General features: G+C 38.9%; 1 protein-coding gene across 2 annotated transcripts in view; it reads left to right on the top strand.

The window, feature by feature from the left end:
* The first annotated feature begins 563 nt into the window (after nt 1-563).
* nectin4b (nectin cell adhesion molecule 4b) overlaps nt 564-16,607 on the top strand; it is a 29,323-nt gene continuing 13,279 nt past the window's right edge. For both annotated transcript variants that reach the window (XM_039815996.1, XM_039815995.1), the window contains exons 1-3: nt 564-1,041; nt 7,473-7,673; nt 9,980-10,147. In XM_039815996.1, coding sequence (XP_039671930.1) covers nt 990-1,041; nt 7,473-7,673; nt 9,980-10,147 — 421 coding nt within the window. In that variant the 5' untranslated portion in view covers nt 564-989. The remainder of the gene's footprint in view (nt 1,042-7,472; nt 7,674-9,979; nt 10,148-16,607) is intronic.

Here is a 16,607-nt window from a genome sequence, read left to right as displayed (position 1 = left end):
TATATATATATATATATATATATATATATATATATATATATATATATATATAGCCTAAGTTTTAACATTAATACACTGGTGGGGAATTGAAGATTTGTGTGATTTATTTAAGCACTTTAAAAGGCATAGGTAGCCTCTAAACATAGTCTACTTTTACTCATTGGCTTTTAACTGTGTTAACCAACCTTTCTGCTGAAGCCTCTGTAGGAGTTTGTTGTCTCAAAGTAGGCCTACATTTTTTTTCTAGATTTTAGTTTTTAGTTTTCTTTTATATTATCTCCTTTCTTCTACTCTGTTTTTCTCTCTGTTGTGTGAATAGTGCTGTTAAGTTGAATTTAGTTGACGTGTTAACCGCCATTGTTTTAAATAAATGAATAAATAGAAGTAAATCAGCTTGTTAAGCCGCAAAATGTCTATTGTGTTTTTATTTTTCGGCACGATAATAGAAGAACTGACATTCTCAACGTCACGTGAACGTAGCATTGAGTGGGCGTTTCCACCTGGGCAGTTGGGCGGAGCCAAACGCAGACAGGTGTAGTGCTCAAACCTGTTGGAGGTGAGTCTCTCCTCCCTGTGCGTGACAAACCAGCAGGTTTCTGTCTGGTCAGGACGCGCTTTATTTTCCGTTTCTGCATCGGCTCAACTATTATTCCCACGGCTTCCCTTCATCTGTTTACTTGTTGCTGTCTCTGTGGAGTGGTTCGTCCAGGTGCTGCAGAGGACTTTGCACTCGCAATGAACTTAATGCAGTTTACAACTTGCATTAAACAGCATTCAACTAGTGGACAACAAGTGGAGGAATCTTGATCCTGAAGCATCATATATTGAATATTGCGATTTGAAGAGAAACACCTGTCGCACCTGCCTACCCGCTGTGGACTTTTTAGGCTTCCTGTCTGAACGTCATGCAGATATCGACAATGAACGCTTGATAACAAGAGTTGAACTTTTATACCGCTCAGAAAGGAAGGTTTGATTTTTTACTAACTATGGAGTTGACGGGGCAAAGGGCAAAGTGTCTGGCGCTGCTCTTACTAGTTGGTGAGTTTTTTTTCTGTTACATTGATTCATTAACATTGACACTTCACAGCTTCATGTCACCTTCAATGTCCGTGCTGTCATTTCTCTTGCTGTTTTGTAAGCTGTGGGGGTCCAGGAATGACAATATAACAAACAAAAGAAAGATATGTAGGCCTATTATCTTCTTGTAACCTACTTTTACGCAATGTCATTCCATTTTCTATAGAGTCACTCATATCCCTATAACGTTTAAATAACATTCATAACATTGGAAGGACAGAAAACAGAAGTAAGTAAACCGCTTTACAGTAAAACGAAAACAGGAAAGATGGAAATATATAGTATCTTTATATAGTGCTTCCTGGTAACTTACATTTCCTTTCATGTTGCTATAACAACACTTTAATATTCCTATGTGCACCTCAGTGAGTCTATAGTCACTTTTGCTTTTAAAGGAGTAAATCCTATTATATCTATATAATATTGGTTACTCATTGAATATTGATCCTAGTGACATGGTATGTGGACACCTCTAATCTGGGTTCATAGCGTATTTCTGCCTCACTTGTTATTTGATGTGTGGTGGTGTATTTCTTTTCCTTTGTCTGGAGATAAATGACCAAATATTAAGGATGATGTTTCAACGCTCCGGTTTTTCTGTAAAATTGACTGTTAACCGACCGACACTGATCTGTTTTGTTGTCTCATCTGAGAAAGGGGCTGCTAAAATAAGATTTTTGTCTTCATCCAGCTCCTTTTCCGATCATGGATATGTAATGTACTATAGAGAATCATCCATGGTTGGATTATAAGATGTGTCTATTTCCACGAGTATAATTAAAAACAATTTGAAGTGAAGTGAAGTATATGGACAGCCATGTCTTAGGCCTCTTAGTTCCAGCGAAGGGATAATCTGAATGTAACAGCATAGAATGGTGTTTTTAGACAGCAGTGCGCTTCCAACCTTGTGGCAACAGTTTAGGGTAGGCCCTCTCTTTTTTTTTTCAACCACCTGCTCATCAGCTCCTGTGCATAAAGCCATATAAACTATAAAAGTTTCCTTAGGAAGATAGTTTTCCCAGTTTGGTGTGGAACAGTCTATATCCACAACGTCCCACTTCCGGGATTGCTCCGGTGCCGCCGGAAATTGCGCCGGATGTCCTTTTCAGCCGGATGTCCCCCACCTTCCACTTTCTTTGTGTTGGCATTCTAAACTCCGGTGGATTTATTAGTACTATGGTTAACTGCTCCTCAGATCTCTGCAGGGTAAACCCAGACAGCTAGCTAGACTATCTGTCCAATCTGAGTTTTCTGTCGCACGACTAAAACAACTTTTGAACGTACACGTTCCACCGAAACAAGTTCCTTCCCGAGGCTATTTTGCAGCGGCACCGTCATTGTGTCTGCGGCTTAGCGCCGTCCCCAAGATGATTGTGATTGGTTTAAAGAAATGCCAATAAACCAGAGCAGGTTTTTCCTCCCATCCCGGAATGCTGTGTGGACTACCCAGACCGTTCTGCGCAGCGCTGTGGAGGAAGGTCTGGAAATGTGAGACTAGGTGTGGAAGAACTTAACTGGCCTGCACAGAGCTCTGACCTCCTGAACCGCACAGTCAGTGGTGGTTCTAGACCATTTCAAATGGAGGGGCCAGGCTGGGGCCACATTTTAGGGGTACCAAATATAATAATAATAAGTGTTACAAACCACCAACCCTCCATAGGTTTGGTTCTACAAAAGATTAATGATACAAATTGTTACGTGCCTAGACATGATAAGGACATAACACACATATAACAATTATATAGTATCCCCTCTTTGAGGATAAAGCTGGCCACGCTTGCATTAATACAGATGCTTTTGGAGCCAAATGTTCAACAATCACTCATGGGTGTAATGTTTTGCTGTCCACTAGGGCTGCACAATATGAGGGGACATTCTCATGTCAGGGCACTTTCAAAAACTACAACATAAAATAAAATTCAGCGTTGTTGAATATCGCATTAACGATATTACTTGTGATGAATAACCCGATATTAAAGTGTACTCATTTCTGCTGCTTTCAGTATTCTGCTAAAATACAACAAACTGCTTGTTGAATATAAAGCACATGAAAGGAAATCATTTCTAACTTTCTTTTATTGCACAAATTGAACATTGAATTGACTATAAAAGGCACCATTTGCAAAAGAACGACAGTTACATTAGAAAGGGCAGTTTTCTGCTGATGTTTTCTTTCAACTAACACAAAAAAATCTCTGAGTGTCTTTCGCGATGTGTCGCAGCCTTTCTCGATGTATTTATTGCGCCAGTTGATATCGTGTGTGTGTCCCTGCAGGTGTGGAGAAAGAAGCATAACAGAATGTGGCTCAGTCACATTCTTACTTCTAGTCAACATGAATCAGAACTTATTACCCAACGTGCATCTTCCTGTGTTTTTGTGACTAATTCTGTCGACGCACGACTGCTCTTGTCTCTTTCTTCAGTGGAGATTAAACTTAAGCTGTGCATATGTATATATTATGCACATATTAAAGTATTGTTTTTCTTTAATTCTGCAAGCACAAGTGTGGTAATGTTACTGTGATCCAGAGTGAACAGGAAAAGCTTGTATGGCAGCCTTGTGACTTTTGTGGGCCCGTGTTTGTCTAGAATGTGTGCTTAACCCTTTCTTTCAGCTCGGTGTTTATCTCTCTTGACTCTCACCTCTGCCTTCATTTCTCTTTGCCTTCCTCTAACGTCAGTCACACCTTCGTGTCTACCTCTGTCTCTTCCCTTTCTTTCCCTTCATTGGCATGAATGATTGAGGTGTTCTTCTTCTGTCGCTCTTTTACAACAACTCTGTCTCTTCATCTCTCTCCACTCCACAATTGGGTCCCCCACACTGTTGTTCTTTGTCGGCCAAATTGAAAGTTTTCCGTGTGAAGAGACCCGTTTCCCCTCCTCTCGGTGTCACCGTTTTGTCCATGTGTCCGACTACATGTGTGGGATTTTACCTGTGGGAGTCCGTGGCCCATGTTGGCTGTAGTATAATCATTAATTGAGCTCATGAATCAGTAACCACAGGGAAAAAGAAAACGTGTGTTCACCCCAGAAATCAAAGGGCAAATGTTTGGCTTTCCCTGTTTCGAGTTGATTGCTCTCACACACCTTTTTCACTCGTGTGTGTCTGTCCCACGCTGATTTAGATGTAGATGTAGACTTTTAACCAGGTGTGATAAAAGTACAGTCAGTCTTAGTCATTAGTCAGCACTGATGACAGCTTTGACAGTTCAACACCTCACTGATATGACACATAGTAACTAAGTACCTTTACTCAAGTACTGTACTTAAGTACAAATGTTGAGGTACTTTACTTGAGTCTTTTCATGCCACTTTCTACTTCTACTCCGCTACATTTCAGAGAGAAACATTGTACTTTTTACTCCACTACATTCTGACAGCTTTAGTTACTATACTTTACACATTAAGACATTTGCACACACAACACATGTAGTTTTATAAAACAATATAACGGCCTACGAGTCCAGCTGAAATGATTAGACCATTAAACACACAACTGTTTGGATCGTTTCCAGTTTCTAAAATGGGAGGATTTTTCTGCATTGAGTACTTTTACTTCTAGTACTTTTAAGTACATTTCCCTGATGATACTTTACATACTTTTACTTAAGTAACATTTTCAATGCAGGACTTTTACTTGCTACAGAGTATTATTAAAGTGTGGTATTAGTACTTTTACTTAAGTAATAGATCTAAATACTTCTTCCACCACTGGACATATATAGCCAGTGTACTGAAGCTACTAAAAGCCGTTATGTTGGGTTAATATTGAGTATTCTTTTATAATCTATTTATAATAATCTCTTAAAAAAAAAAAAAGAGTAAATTGTCATGCAAATTTTTTGATTTTTGGGGTGGCAGTAGCTCAGTCCATAGGGAGTTGGGCCGGGAACCAGAGTGTCACTGGTTCAGGTTCCCGTACGGACCAAAGTAGGGAGTGTGGATTGGTAGCTGGAGAGATGCCAGTTCACCTCCTGAGCAAGGCCCCCCCACCCACCGCTCAGGGCTCTGGTCCAGTACTGGCAGCCCCCTCACTCTGATGTCTCTCCATTTTGTGCATGAATAGGACCTGAGCATGTGTGTGTGTATTTCAGGCCTGTGAGTAGTGATTTCTAACAAACAGAGTGTAAATTGTACCCACTGGGGGGTCAATAAAATGTAAATTAAATAAATAATTTAATTCAAACAGTTAAACACCTGCACACTGTTAGCACTGTGTTTTGGTCATGGACTTTTGCCAGGCATTAAATTCATAAAAACATCTTTATACTAAATCACCAAGCTGCAATTTTAAACACCTGAGGCAATTACCACATCCATAGTTGATAAAAACATTAATAATATGACATAGATGGCATACTGTTACGTCAGGATCACAATACTATACAAATGAGAATAGAAAAGGAAAAGTTATATCCTGTAAGATATTAGATTTTTTAAATTTTTTTTATCAATAAGAATAGTTTAAATCGGTGTTATGTGATTGGACAAAAAAAAGTTCTCAAACATTTTGTTACGACAGCAGAATAATTCACTATCAAGGAATATGAAGTAAACAATCTAATATAACACAAAATATCCATGTGGAAGAACCTCTGAAACGGCACCTAAACCATCCCATAACGCTAAAACTCTCCACAGTATCACAGTAGCTCTTTCTAAACGTGTCTGTTAACAAACAGGGAAACATTTCTGCTTTTAAAGAAAGAATAAAGACATATTGTTCGACTTGTTTGCACTGTCGCCTCCCAGCATCAAGATCCTGTGTTCAAACTATTCCTCCATCTCCTTTGTGGAGTTTGCATTACTCTCTGTGTCTGCATGCCAAAAGACAAGCCTTCTGTAGGTGGGAATGTGTTTATCTTGTTGTGGAAGTTTCTGCAGCAGGGGTGGATTTAGAAAGTTAAAGAGTGAAACAAAATAAAGACAATTGAAGACTAAACCAAGTTAGATTTTTGTATTCCATTATAAACTTGCAAGAATATAGGAGTAACACAGGTTTCACAAAGGGCACGACAGCCCAATGTGGAAAATGTCTCTTCAGTGAGTGAACAGGAACACTGAGCTTAAATACATCTTCAGAGTGACAGCACACACACACTTGGCTTAACATGACTTCATTTCTCACAGGCAATCTGATAGATGATAAAGACAATCTAAAAACAAAGGAGACATCTCGGAGCCATTTCGTTCTTTCTCCTATGCCCTACTTTCACCCTGAGGTCACATGCCCTGTACATCTCAACTGGCAAGGGAGGAGTGAATGTATCAGGAGAGATAGTTTTAGGGTGAGCTTGTATCTGTTCAGACAAACAGGGCTCACATTATGTTCCAGACTTTGTGAGAGAAACTAAAACAGAAATAAGATAAAAATATAAAGAATCATGCTTAAAAATCATTTTGCCATTACAATCTGTCTACACACAAACCTGTCTGGGCTATACCTCACCTCTCGCCCCAATGCATTATGGGATAACCTCAAGGCCGCCTCCTGCCATCTTGAACAGGACCCGCTGTGTAGAAATGGATGGATTTACATATGTCTGCAATTGTAGTCTAGAAGGAAACAACATCATACTGAATCAATGTAGAAAATAAAGAATTAGGGCTGCAACTAGCATTAGTCCGTGAAGTTATAGAAAACAGTGGAAAATAGTCATCACAAGTTCCCAGAGCCTAGGTGATGTCTTCAAATTGCCTGTTTCATCTGACCAACAGTACAAAACCCAAAGATATTCAACTTACAATGTACAATGTAATGTTGGACAGTCTGGACAACTATTGGATGGATTACCATGAACTTTTGTATAGACATTCCTGTTCCCCTCAGGATGAATTGTAATAACTGTTATGATTCTCTGAATTTTCATTGAGGGCCACCATCAGGTCAAAATGTTCATTTATACAATACTTTATTTATGAAAACTAAAGACATTTCCCATCCGCTTTATCTGCACTTTGTGATGTAAATATGTTCTTTTTATACGATACCACCGATGGCGACTACATCATATCTGTTTCCAGCAAAACAGAATGAAAGCAGAACATCTATGTTATGTTGCTTCTTTACAAATAAATAAATGTCAGACTGACTGACTGACATGTGATGTGCATTCTTCTTAGAAAAAAAAATAGTTTTTAGAAATGTCTCATGATATATTGTCTCTAGAAGTTTATTATTCAGTTTTTGTTAAAGAAGAGAAAGAAAATCGCAATAATCAATACTATCCGATCGCAATACTTCTAAAAAAAAAAAAAAGCATATGGTCCAAACCCTAGTATTTAACAGAGGCTAACATTACCTTCCAATGAATCAATATAAGCACTTCACATCACTCTCCACATCCCTCTTACTGTACAATCTTTAATCTGATGATCTCCTCTCTCGTCAGTGGTGTGTGCGCAGAGTGGCTTTGTGGAGCCTCCCCAGGCCGTCACCTCCCTGCGCTCCTTCGCAGAGAGCCAGACCAGGCTCCCCTGTCACTACCAGGTGGACGAGGGGGAGAAGGTGGTGCAGGTCACCTGGTACAAGGAGCTCCCAGACGGCAGCACGGACCAGATCATCACTGCCCACTTCACGGACGGCCACACAGGTAGGCTACACCGAGGGCTTCACACTGGAGAGATACCAGTGGTGGAGGAAGTATTCAGATCCTTTACTTAGGTTAAAGGGATACGCCACCGTTTGTTGAAATAGGGCTTATCACGGTCTCCCCTAGCTGTAGATAGGTGGGCCAACGCATTTTTTGTGCATGCATTGTTTTAGTCCGGTGCAACACCGGCAGAGCCACCGCTAGTTAGCTTAGCGTAGTGAATGGAATCCTATGTTGCCGGTTAGCATGTTGTGAGTAAAAGTGAGCCAACAAAAGACAAAAAAACAACCTAATTACTTGCACTGAGACAAAAAATGCGTTGGTCCACCTTAGTATTGAAAGTAAAAGTACTCAATGCAGAAAAAACCCTCACATTTTTGAGACTGGAAAGAATCCAAACAGTTGTGTGTTTAATGGTCTAATCATTTCAGCTGGACTTGTAGGCCGTTATATTGTTGGGTAGTTTCATTTATAATAAATAATCAGATTTTATAAACTTCATGTGTTTTGTGTGCAGAAATCTTGATTTGTAACTAAAGATGTCAGATTAATGTAGTCAGAACATATAAAACATTAATATGAAATAAACAATAAATACAGAAAAACAAATATATACATACAAAGTAGCTGTTGCATAAGAAAATGAATGGGTTGAGTGTAAATTTTGGAGTTAATAAGTACAATGTATCTCTGAAATGTAGCGAAGTAGAAAGGTGGCATGAAAAGACAAGTAAAGTATAACATTTGTACTTAAGTGCAGTACTTGAGTAAATGTACTTCTGTGTGTTTCTACAGTAACCGTTAGGACATGAGGCCCAGTGCAAGCATCCTTAGGTTGCAAAAGCCCTAAAAAGTTTTTTTTTTTTCTTTTTTTTTTTTTTAAATTTTATTTTTATTATTAATAAAAAAAAACTTTTAATGCCAATAAAAATATACAATGTTCTACTCCTGAAATAGAACTTTTATTTGACTAATACCGTCTTTAAGCAAACATACTCCTTTAAATATATGTACTTGAATACAAAATAAAGTATCCTTTTTAAAATGTACTGCATGTAAATAGAACTTTGATGACTTGAAAGGCCAGATTTCTGTTCTTTATTTTACTGCATATGACCCATAGTTGCTCTTACACCAGCTGTGATCTATAATGGATGTGATTTCAACTATAGTCAAGAACTCTACTTAAGTAGAGCATGACTGAAATGAAAATAGTGAAAATGTTTTTGTTCTTTTTGTAACAATGGGGCGATTTCCTCCAACTAAAAGTTAGCCTATATACCTATAAATTGGCCCCTCCTCTTATCTGAGTAGTATGAGTTCAGCAGGCGGGGGCGTTCCAGTTTATTACAGCTGAGGCTGGAACTTTTTTCTCTTCAAAGTATTAATGGGTCATCGCTCTGTGATGAAACAGAGCACTACAGCACTACAGTGAGAAATGAAATGAGATCATTTCTGTTTGGATTATTTGCCTGTAGGGTGGGGTTTTGACGTCATTGGATAAGGCTGGTTTATCAGATGTCTAATAATAATGTATTTTTTTAAGTTAACACTTTGACTAAGTATTTCTCATTCTTCCCATATTGTTCCCATATTATTAACCCTTTGTGTTGGTTTTGGGTCTATTTGACCCATTTTCAAAGTTTTTTATATCATAAATATGGCTTTCTACAATCAAATTGTCCAAAAATAATGGATGTACGTTGTATGGAACCCATACAATATTCGGTAACACTTTACTTAAAGGTATCTATATAAGAGTGTCATGACACTGTCATGACACATTAACCCTAACCCTAACCCTAACTTGTCATGATAAAAACCACATGACAATTAATGACAGAAACGTTATGTCATAAACGTTTGACTTGCTTATAATGTTTATGACACGTGCATGACAGTGTCATGTCACTCTGTCATCTTCGCAGGTAAAATTAATGATTACTTCCATTGAATTTTACGTGTTTTATTCAATTTCATAGCATTTGAATATTTTTTTTTAAATGGTTTTAAAACAGTATCCTGACTAAACTTTGACATAAACCAGTCTGTGATCCACTCAGCATCCTCTGATCTCAACTACTAGTCAAAATAATTCAGAATTTCTGCTTTAAAAAAATAAATAATTTAAATAGCACCAAATTAAAGTTCCTTTTTCAATTTTGACCCTAAAGGACAACAAGTTCATGGTCGACGGGAAGACAACACAAGGGTTAAAGTGTGTTTTTGTGTGTGTCTGAGTGTTGTTTGAAGGGTGATGGACATGTTATCTGGCCTGAAGCTGAAGTCTCTGTTATGTATTCCAGAGTTTGGGCGTTACTCCGGCCGGGTGAGATTCGAGAGCGGGAGCCCCACGGTGAACTCGGCTCTGCTTATCCCCAGCACAGAGCAGTCGGACGAGGGCAGCTACGTCTGCCGCATCTCCACCTTCCCCAACGGGAACTTTGAGAGGCACATCACACTCACCGTTTGGAGTAAGAGTCATCCTCGTCCTCTCTCTTTCTCTCAATTCAATTCAATTTGCTTCATTGGCATGAATAAAGACAACATGTTGTTGCCAAAGCAGTTCACAGAAAATTCCTATAGTAAATATCACATATTAACAGGGTTTGAGCTGACTTAGAAAAAAAGGGTGCCAAAAATTCCTCTATGCAGAAAAAACCCTGATTAAATACATACAGTAGCCTACAGTAGGTGTCACATCGATTCTATACTGTACTGATTGCTTTACACCACACTACATTATAAAACTATTACATTACACATTATAATATGTTACAGGTTTGTATAATATAATTACTGTACAATACTAAACCAATATGTAATTTTGGGATCCTATAGTGGCTGTGAGTCCCTCAGGCTGTGGGAGGCAGATGCATATTTAGCTGCCAGTGGAGCTGCTGTCCCTTATCGTAGGAGAACTTCCAGCTTCTTTTCTGGTGTTAACGTTGGGGAAGTTTGCCATTTTTTGGGGGATATTTTTCCAAAGTGTAAATCTCTTAGTGAAGAGAATTTTTCACACTGGAGGAGGAAGTGCATCTCTGTTTCTACAGCAGCATGGTGGCCCAGTGGATAGCACTGTGGCCTCGCAGCAAGAAGGTTCCCGTCGTCCCGGGCCTTTCTGTGTGGAGTTTGCATGTTTGCGTGGGTTTCCTCCGGGTGCTCCGGTTTCCCCACCATCAATCACAAACAGAGATAGATTGTCTGTGGTTAGATGGATCTTTTAGGGTGCTTTGGGCTTTTTTTTGAAGCAGCGGGAACTGTAACAATCCTCCAGGGAGGGGAGAGGGCAGCCAACGAGCCTCTGGGCGGTGGTGACGACGATGTTGTTGCTCTGCATCCCAGTCCTGGATTCCTCAGTCAGATCCTGGTGGTAGATTGTTTTCTTGATTACGGTCTTCTTTGTGTTCCAGGATGTATTTAAGCTTCTTTTTTTAATACAACGATATTCTTATCTGAATCTCTTGAAGAGCTCGTTGCTCAAACTTGTCCCTGGCATACTGTACAATGACAGTGATGTCCTGGTTTTAAAGGATCTATGTTGATCAATCACATGTCAGTGCCCTTGATCTGGCTCAGATCTGGAGTTGGTCCCCGGGTACCCACTGCTCCCTTGAGGGATGGGTTAAAGTGCAGAGAATACAATTTCCTATATGTATGTGACAATAAAGTACCTTTACCTTACCTTTTACCTCCCCTGTTGAGCAGTGAGCACATATACACTCCTCTCTGGGCCGCCATGTTTCTCTCTCTGTGTCTCACCTTCCTAATCCTGTCAGAGCTGCTGTAATGATGTTTAAACCACAGTCATCTTTGTAGAGGAAAAAGCACTGCCAACCAGGGGAAATACAGCAGGTCTGCCAACGTGGCCACAAACACTGAGAGCATATGTAAAAGCTTCAGTGGGTTAAAATTGGGTTTATTTTTTTAACATTCCTTGTAATGGCTTAATAATACCAAGCGGAAAATACTTAACATGTAAGTTTGAAATAGAACCAAAAAGTAAAAATATACCCAAAACCTGCTTGTAGCAAAAATAGCAGATTTTCATTGGTGATTAGATTGTAGCTCAGCCAAAGCAATGTGCAGAGGGTGTTTTACAATAAAAGATAAACCGGTTCTAACCCCAGGGCTTGATTTAGTTTGCGATAAGTTTCCAAGTTAAGTCAAGTGAGCTTTATGCATACAGCACAGAACCACAAATATGCCACACAGGGCTTCACAACTTCTATCCTTACACTCTTTGATTCATAGAAAAACTCTGCAATAGATGTTGTATAATACAGAGCTGACACAAATAACAACAGTAAAACCACAATATGGAAAAACAGAATGACATATTGTGGTTTTATTAGGTAAATACAGTGCAACCGCACATACAAAAATGTGGATCAGACAACTTCATCGAGCAACTTCCACCAAGCACTACCTGTAAGACCTAGAATTTCCAGTGGGTCTTATCTCTGTAGAAAAATGTGTCTTCTGTCTTAAAGGTCCCATGGCATGAAAATGTCACTTTATGAGTTTTTTTAACATTAATTTTAGTTCCCCCAGCCTGCCTATGGTGCCCCAGTAGCTAGAAATGGCGATAGGTGTAAACCGAGCCCTGGGTATCCTGCTCTGCCTTTGAGAAAATGAAAGCTCAGATGGGCCGATCTGGACTCTTGCTCCTTATGAGGTCATAAGGGGAAAGGCTACCTCCCCTTTCTCTGCTTTGCCCGCCCAGAGAATTTGGCCCACCCATGAGAGAGAGAGAGACATCATGGCTTTCAAACAAGCAAAGTGGAAGTTGGTCAAGGCCACACCCCCACCCTCCACTTTGCCCCCCCCCTCTCTCCTCCTCAATAGCTACAGACACAGAAATGGCACATCCTAAGGAAAGCTCATTGTGGGACTGGCTCTAGTGGCTGTAATTCTGCACCAAGGCTGAATTTCGGGAAAGAGACTTCAGATACAGTATTAGGGGACCACTAAGGTCTATATAAAAGAGACTTCACATACAGTATTAGGGGACCACTAAGGTCTATATAAAAGAGACTTCAGATACAGTATTAGGGGACCACTAAGGTCTATATAAAAGAGACTTCAGATACAGTATTAGGGGACCACTAAGGTCTATATAAAAGAGACTTCAGATACAGTATTAGGGGACCACTAAGGTCTATATAAAAGAGACTTCAGATACAGTATTAGGGGACCACTAAGGTCTATATAAAAGAGACTTCAGATACAGTATTAGGGGACCACTAAAATCTATATAAAAGCATCCAAAGAGCACCATGTTATGGGACCTTTAAAACCACACCTTATCTACCTCGTGAAATAGATAAGGGGGATTACTAAACTACTAGTGTCAAGAAAAACAGTTCATTCCACATCCAAAGTCTCAAAACAAGTAGGTTTTCATTAGAAACAACTTCAAGTTCTGCAAAACTCTTCAATTATTTTTTTCAATTCACGCAAAAACACAATTTTGATTCAAAACCAGATGAAATGTTCAGTTTCTGCAGTGCTGTCATTGGCCCTTGCATAGATTGCAGGTTTGAGATCTCCTGCTTTTATCAGTGGAACCATACTGGCAGCTGTGGGGAATGAGATGCTTTTTTTTTTTTTAATGGATCCTCCTTCAAGTCCAACCGGCAGGGCTGCTGTCAGTTCTAAATGACTTTCTCATGTTGCTGCCACGCATCAACAGTGACAGCTCAGTCATAAACTTGTCCCAACACGCCACAGATCAGACTAACCTTCAGAAGTACACACAATAGTAACTAACAAACCTCCGGCACTGAATTCCCTCGACTCCTTAAACCTTTAACATTCAACCATAAAATATCGAATCCATAAGCTAAATTTGTCCATGTGCAAATGTAACCTACCTTCTGCTTTGATTCCATTATGTTGTGGATCTAAAAAAAAATCTTTCTAAAGGTCTTTTCTTTTGGTCCGTTCATTGATTAATAAGAATTGTGTGCATCTGAATGTATTTAGGTGGTTTTATATGGCAATGGGTCATGGTCTTCTCTTATTAAAAGATTACAATTTTCCTTCATTGGGGCTATTTTGTTTTTGGTGTGGTTATGGTATTTTCCCTGCATGAAAAACATCTTCCCAGAGCTCGCCTGTCAATCAAACACTGGGCTGGACTATGATGTCATGTATTTTAGAGTTTGAGTTTCTACAGGTGATGTCCTTTTTCTTTGTCTGTTAATCCATAATGGCTATTTCTGCTATCGCTAACTACCTGTTTGGTCTTCTGCGTTAATAATCCAAACACCAATGGAAAAGTCTTAGCAGGTGTTTACAACAGCAGAGGTTGTCATGACCGGGGTGTGGATCACAATCTTGTTAAACCAGTTGGTAACAGAGAGTAACACAACAGAAATGTACTTGTGGGAAAAATATCACAACAGGTGACATTTGCCTGCATGGTTTTTGTCGTCTTGCACAACTATGACGGACTTGATTGATGGTTTTAGTTCATCATTTCCTGCATCTGAAAGTTAGCCTCATGCTTAATGTTCATGTTTAGAATAGAAGAATAGAATAGTCTATATTGTCGTTATACATGTGCAATGGAATTGAATGCAGTCCTTTCAGTGCAAAACATCAGCAAAAGTGCAAAGCAGGTGAATAAATAAATATAAAAGAGCCTCTAAAGTCACCATAAAAATATATATAAAAGAGGTAGGTTATTGGTTAAAAAATATAATCAAAACACTGGCATACCACACAAACAAGACATTCACTGTACGACCCATCCTTAAAACTCCAAACTCAAGTAGCGTTAAGTGCAGTTATGGCTCTTGGATAAAAACGGTTTCTGAGTCTGTTTTTTCTTAATAATAAAAATAATAGCTTCAAATGATCGTGTTAAACCAGTTGTAACAGAGAGTAACAAAACAGAAATGTACTTGTGGGAAAAAAATCACAACAGGTGACATTTGCCTGCATGGTTTTTGTCGTCTTGCACTACTATGAAGGACTTGATTGATGGTTTTAGTTAATTTCCTGCATCTGAAAGTTGGCTGGAGAATTAGCCTCATGGTTAATGTTCATGTTTAGAATAGAAGAATAGAATAGTCTATAATGTCTTTATACATGTGCAATGGAATTGAATGCAGTCCTTTCAGTGCAAAACATCAGCAAAAGTGCAAAGCAGGTGAATAAATAAATATAAAAGAGCCTTCTAAAGTCACTATAAAATTATATAGGTTATTGATTAAAAAAGGAAATCAAAACACAGGCATACCACACAAACAAGACATTCACTGCACGATCCATCCTTAAAACTCCAAACTCAAGTAGTGTTAAAATTCAGTTATGGCTCTTGGATAAAAAAAATTTGAGTCTGTTTTTTCTTAATAATAGAAATAATAACTTTTATTTATATAGCGCCTTTCATGAAACCCAAGGACACTTTACAGAATTACTGTGGCTAAGCTAAAGGAGGTTGTAGGCTGTGGTAAATAGGTGGTGTTTCAGGAGATTTTTTAAAAATGTCTAAGGATGTAACATTTCGGATATCTGCAGGGAGGGTGTTCCAGAGGGATGGGGCTCTAGGATTTAATTATCCTGAAACGTCTTTCCAAAGGGCAGCTAAGCAGTTCAAACAGAGATAGATTGTCTATGGTTAGATGGATCTTTTAGGGTGCTTTGGGCTTTTTTTGAAGCAGCGGGAACTGTAAAGATCCTTCAGGGAGGGGAGAGGGCAGCCAATGAGCCTCTGGGCGGTGGTGACGACGATGTTGTTGCTCTGCATCCCAGTCCTGGATTCCTCAGTCAGATCCTGGTGGTAGATTGTTTTCTTGATTACGGTCTTCTCTGTGTTCCAGGATGTATTTAAGCTTCTTTTTTAATACAACGATATTCTTATCTGAATCTCTTGAAGAGCTCGTTGCTCAAACTTGTCCCTGGCATACTGTACAATGACAGTGATGTCCTGGTTTTAAAGGATCTAATTACAGCCACTTTAGGTCATTTTAGGGTAAAGACTAATTAGCTTTGAGCAGCTTTAGGAAGTATTAATTTAATCTTAATGTCGTAATTGTAGGGCATGTGTATTACAAAAGTGTCTTGGCTCTTCTGTTACTGTCTGTAAGGCAACACAATACAGTTGTGGAAGAAGATACAAAATCTAAAAACATAACACAATATACATATAACACAGTACCATTATACGCAACATAGAAAAGGTTTTATGTTGCAAACAATAAGCACATTATTAAACTAATATCTTCAGTTTGTAGAGAAAAAAAGCAAAAGTCAGTGAGCAAAGTAGTTCCATATTAGTTATCTGCAATGGGTAAACATGGGTGACCTTTTTGGTGTCAATACCTTCATCTTTATTATTATATATTCAAATAATTAACATATTATTTAATGGGGTGCGGATACAGGGTTTTTCCTGGCTCTGAATGGGCTTTGGGGGGGGTAGGCATGATCAGTCCGCGGCTCCGCGCACAGTCTGTCTGTGTTACATTATTTGACAGAAATCTATGCATTTTCCTGTTATTTCTGACAATTTGATAAACAAAAATGTATATTATGCTTGAGTAAATTAAACCCTAATTAACAAAACTGGTTAAAAAGATGGTATTAATATTTAAAGAAATCACCGGGATAGTCTGACTCTGGAGGTAAAACTGAGATCATCTCTTATATTCAAGTTTATGTTCTGCTTGTTTAACGGCTGTTTGGTAAACTTCTCTTAAACACATTTAGAGAGGATTTGGATTGCTATTTTTATTCTCAATTCTTATCATTTTGGTGCTGGTGATTTTCATTTGGGGCTGGCTAAAACCTCTTTGGGGTAGGTGGGCGCCAAAAATTCCTCTATGCAGGAAAAACCCTGGCATAAGACTGACATGACACTGACATAATTATGGCATGACACCTGTCGTGAACATGAAGGAGTCTTTTTAAATGTTCATGACA

The sequence above is a fragment of the Perca fluviatilis genome, chromosome 11 (genome assembly GCF_010015445.1).
Source record: "Perca fluviatilis chromosome 11, GENO_Pfluv_1.0, whole genome shotgun sequence".
Classification (NCBI taxonomy): domain Eukaryota; kingdom Metazoa; phylum Chordata; class Actinopteri; order Perciformes; family Percidae; genus Perca; species Perca fluviatilis.
The sequence above is the reverse complement of the archived record's forward strand: the minus strand, read 5'-3'. Positions and strand labels throughout refer to the sequence as shown.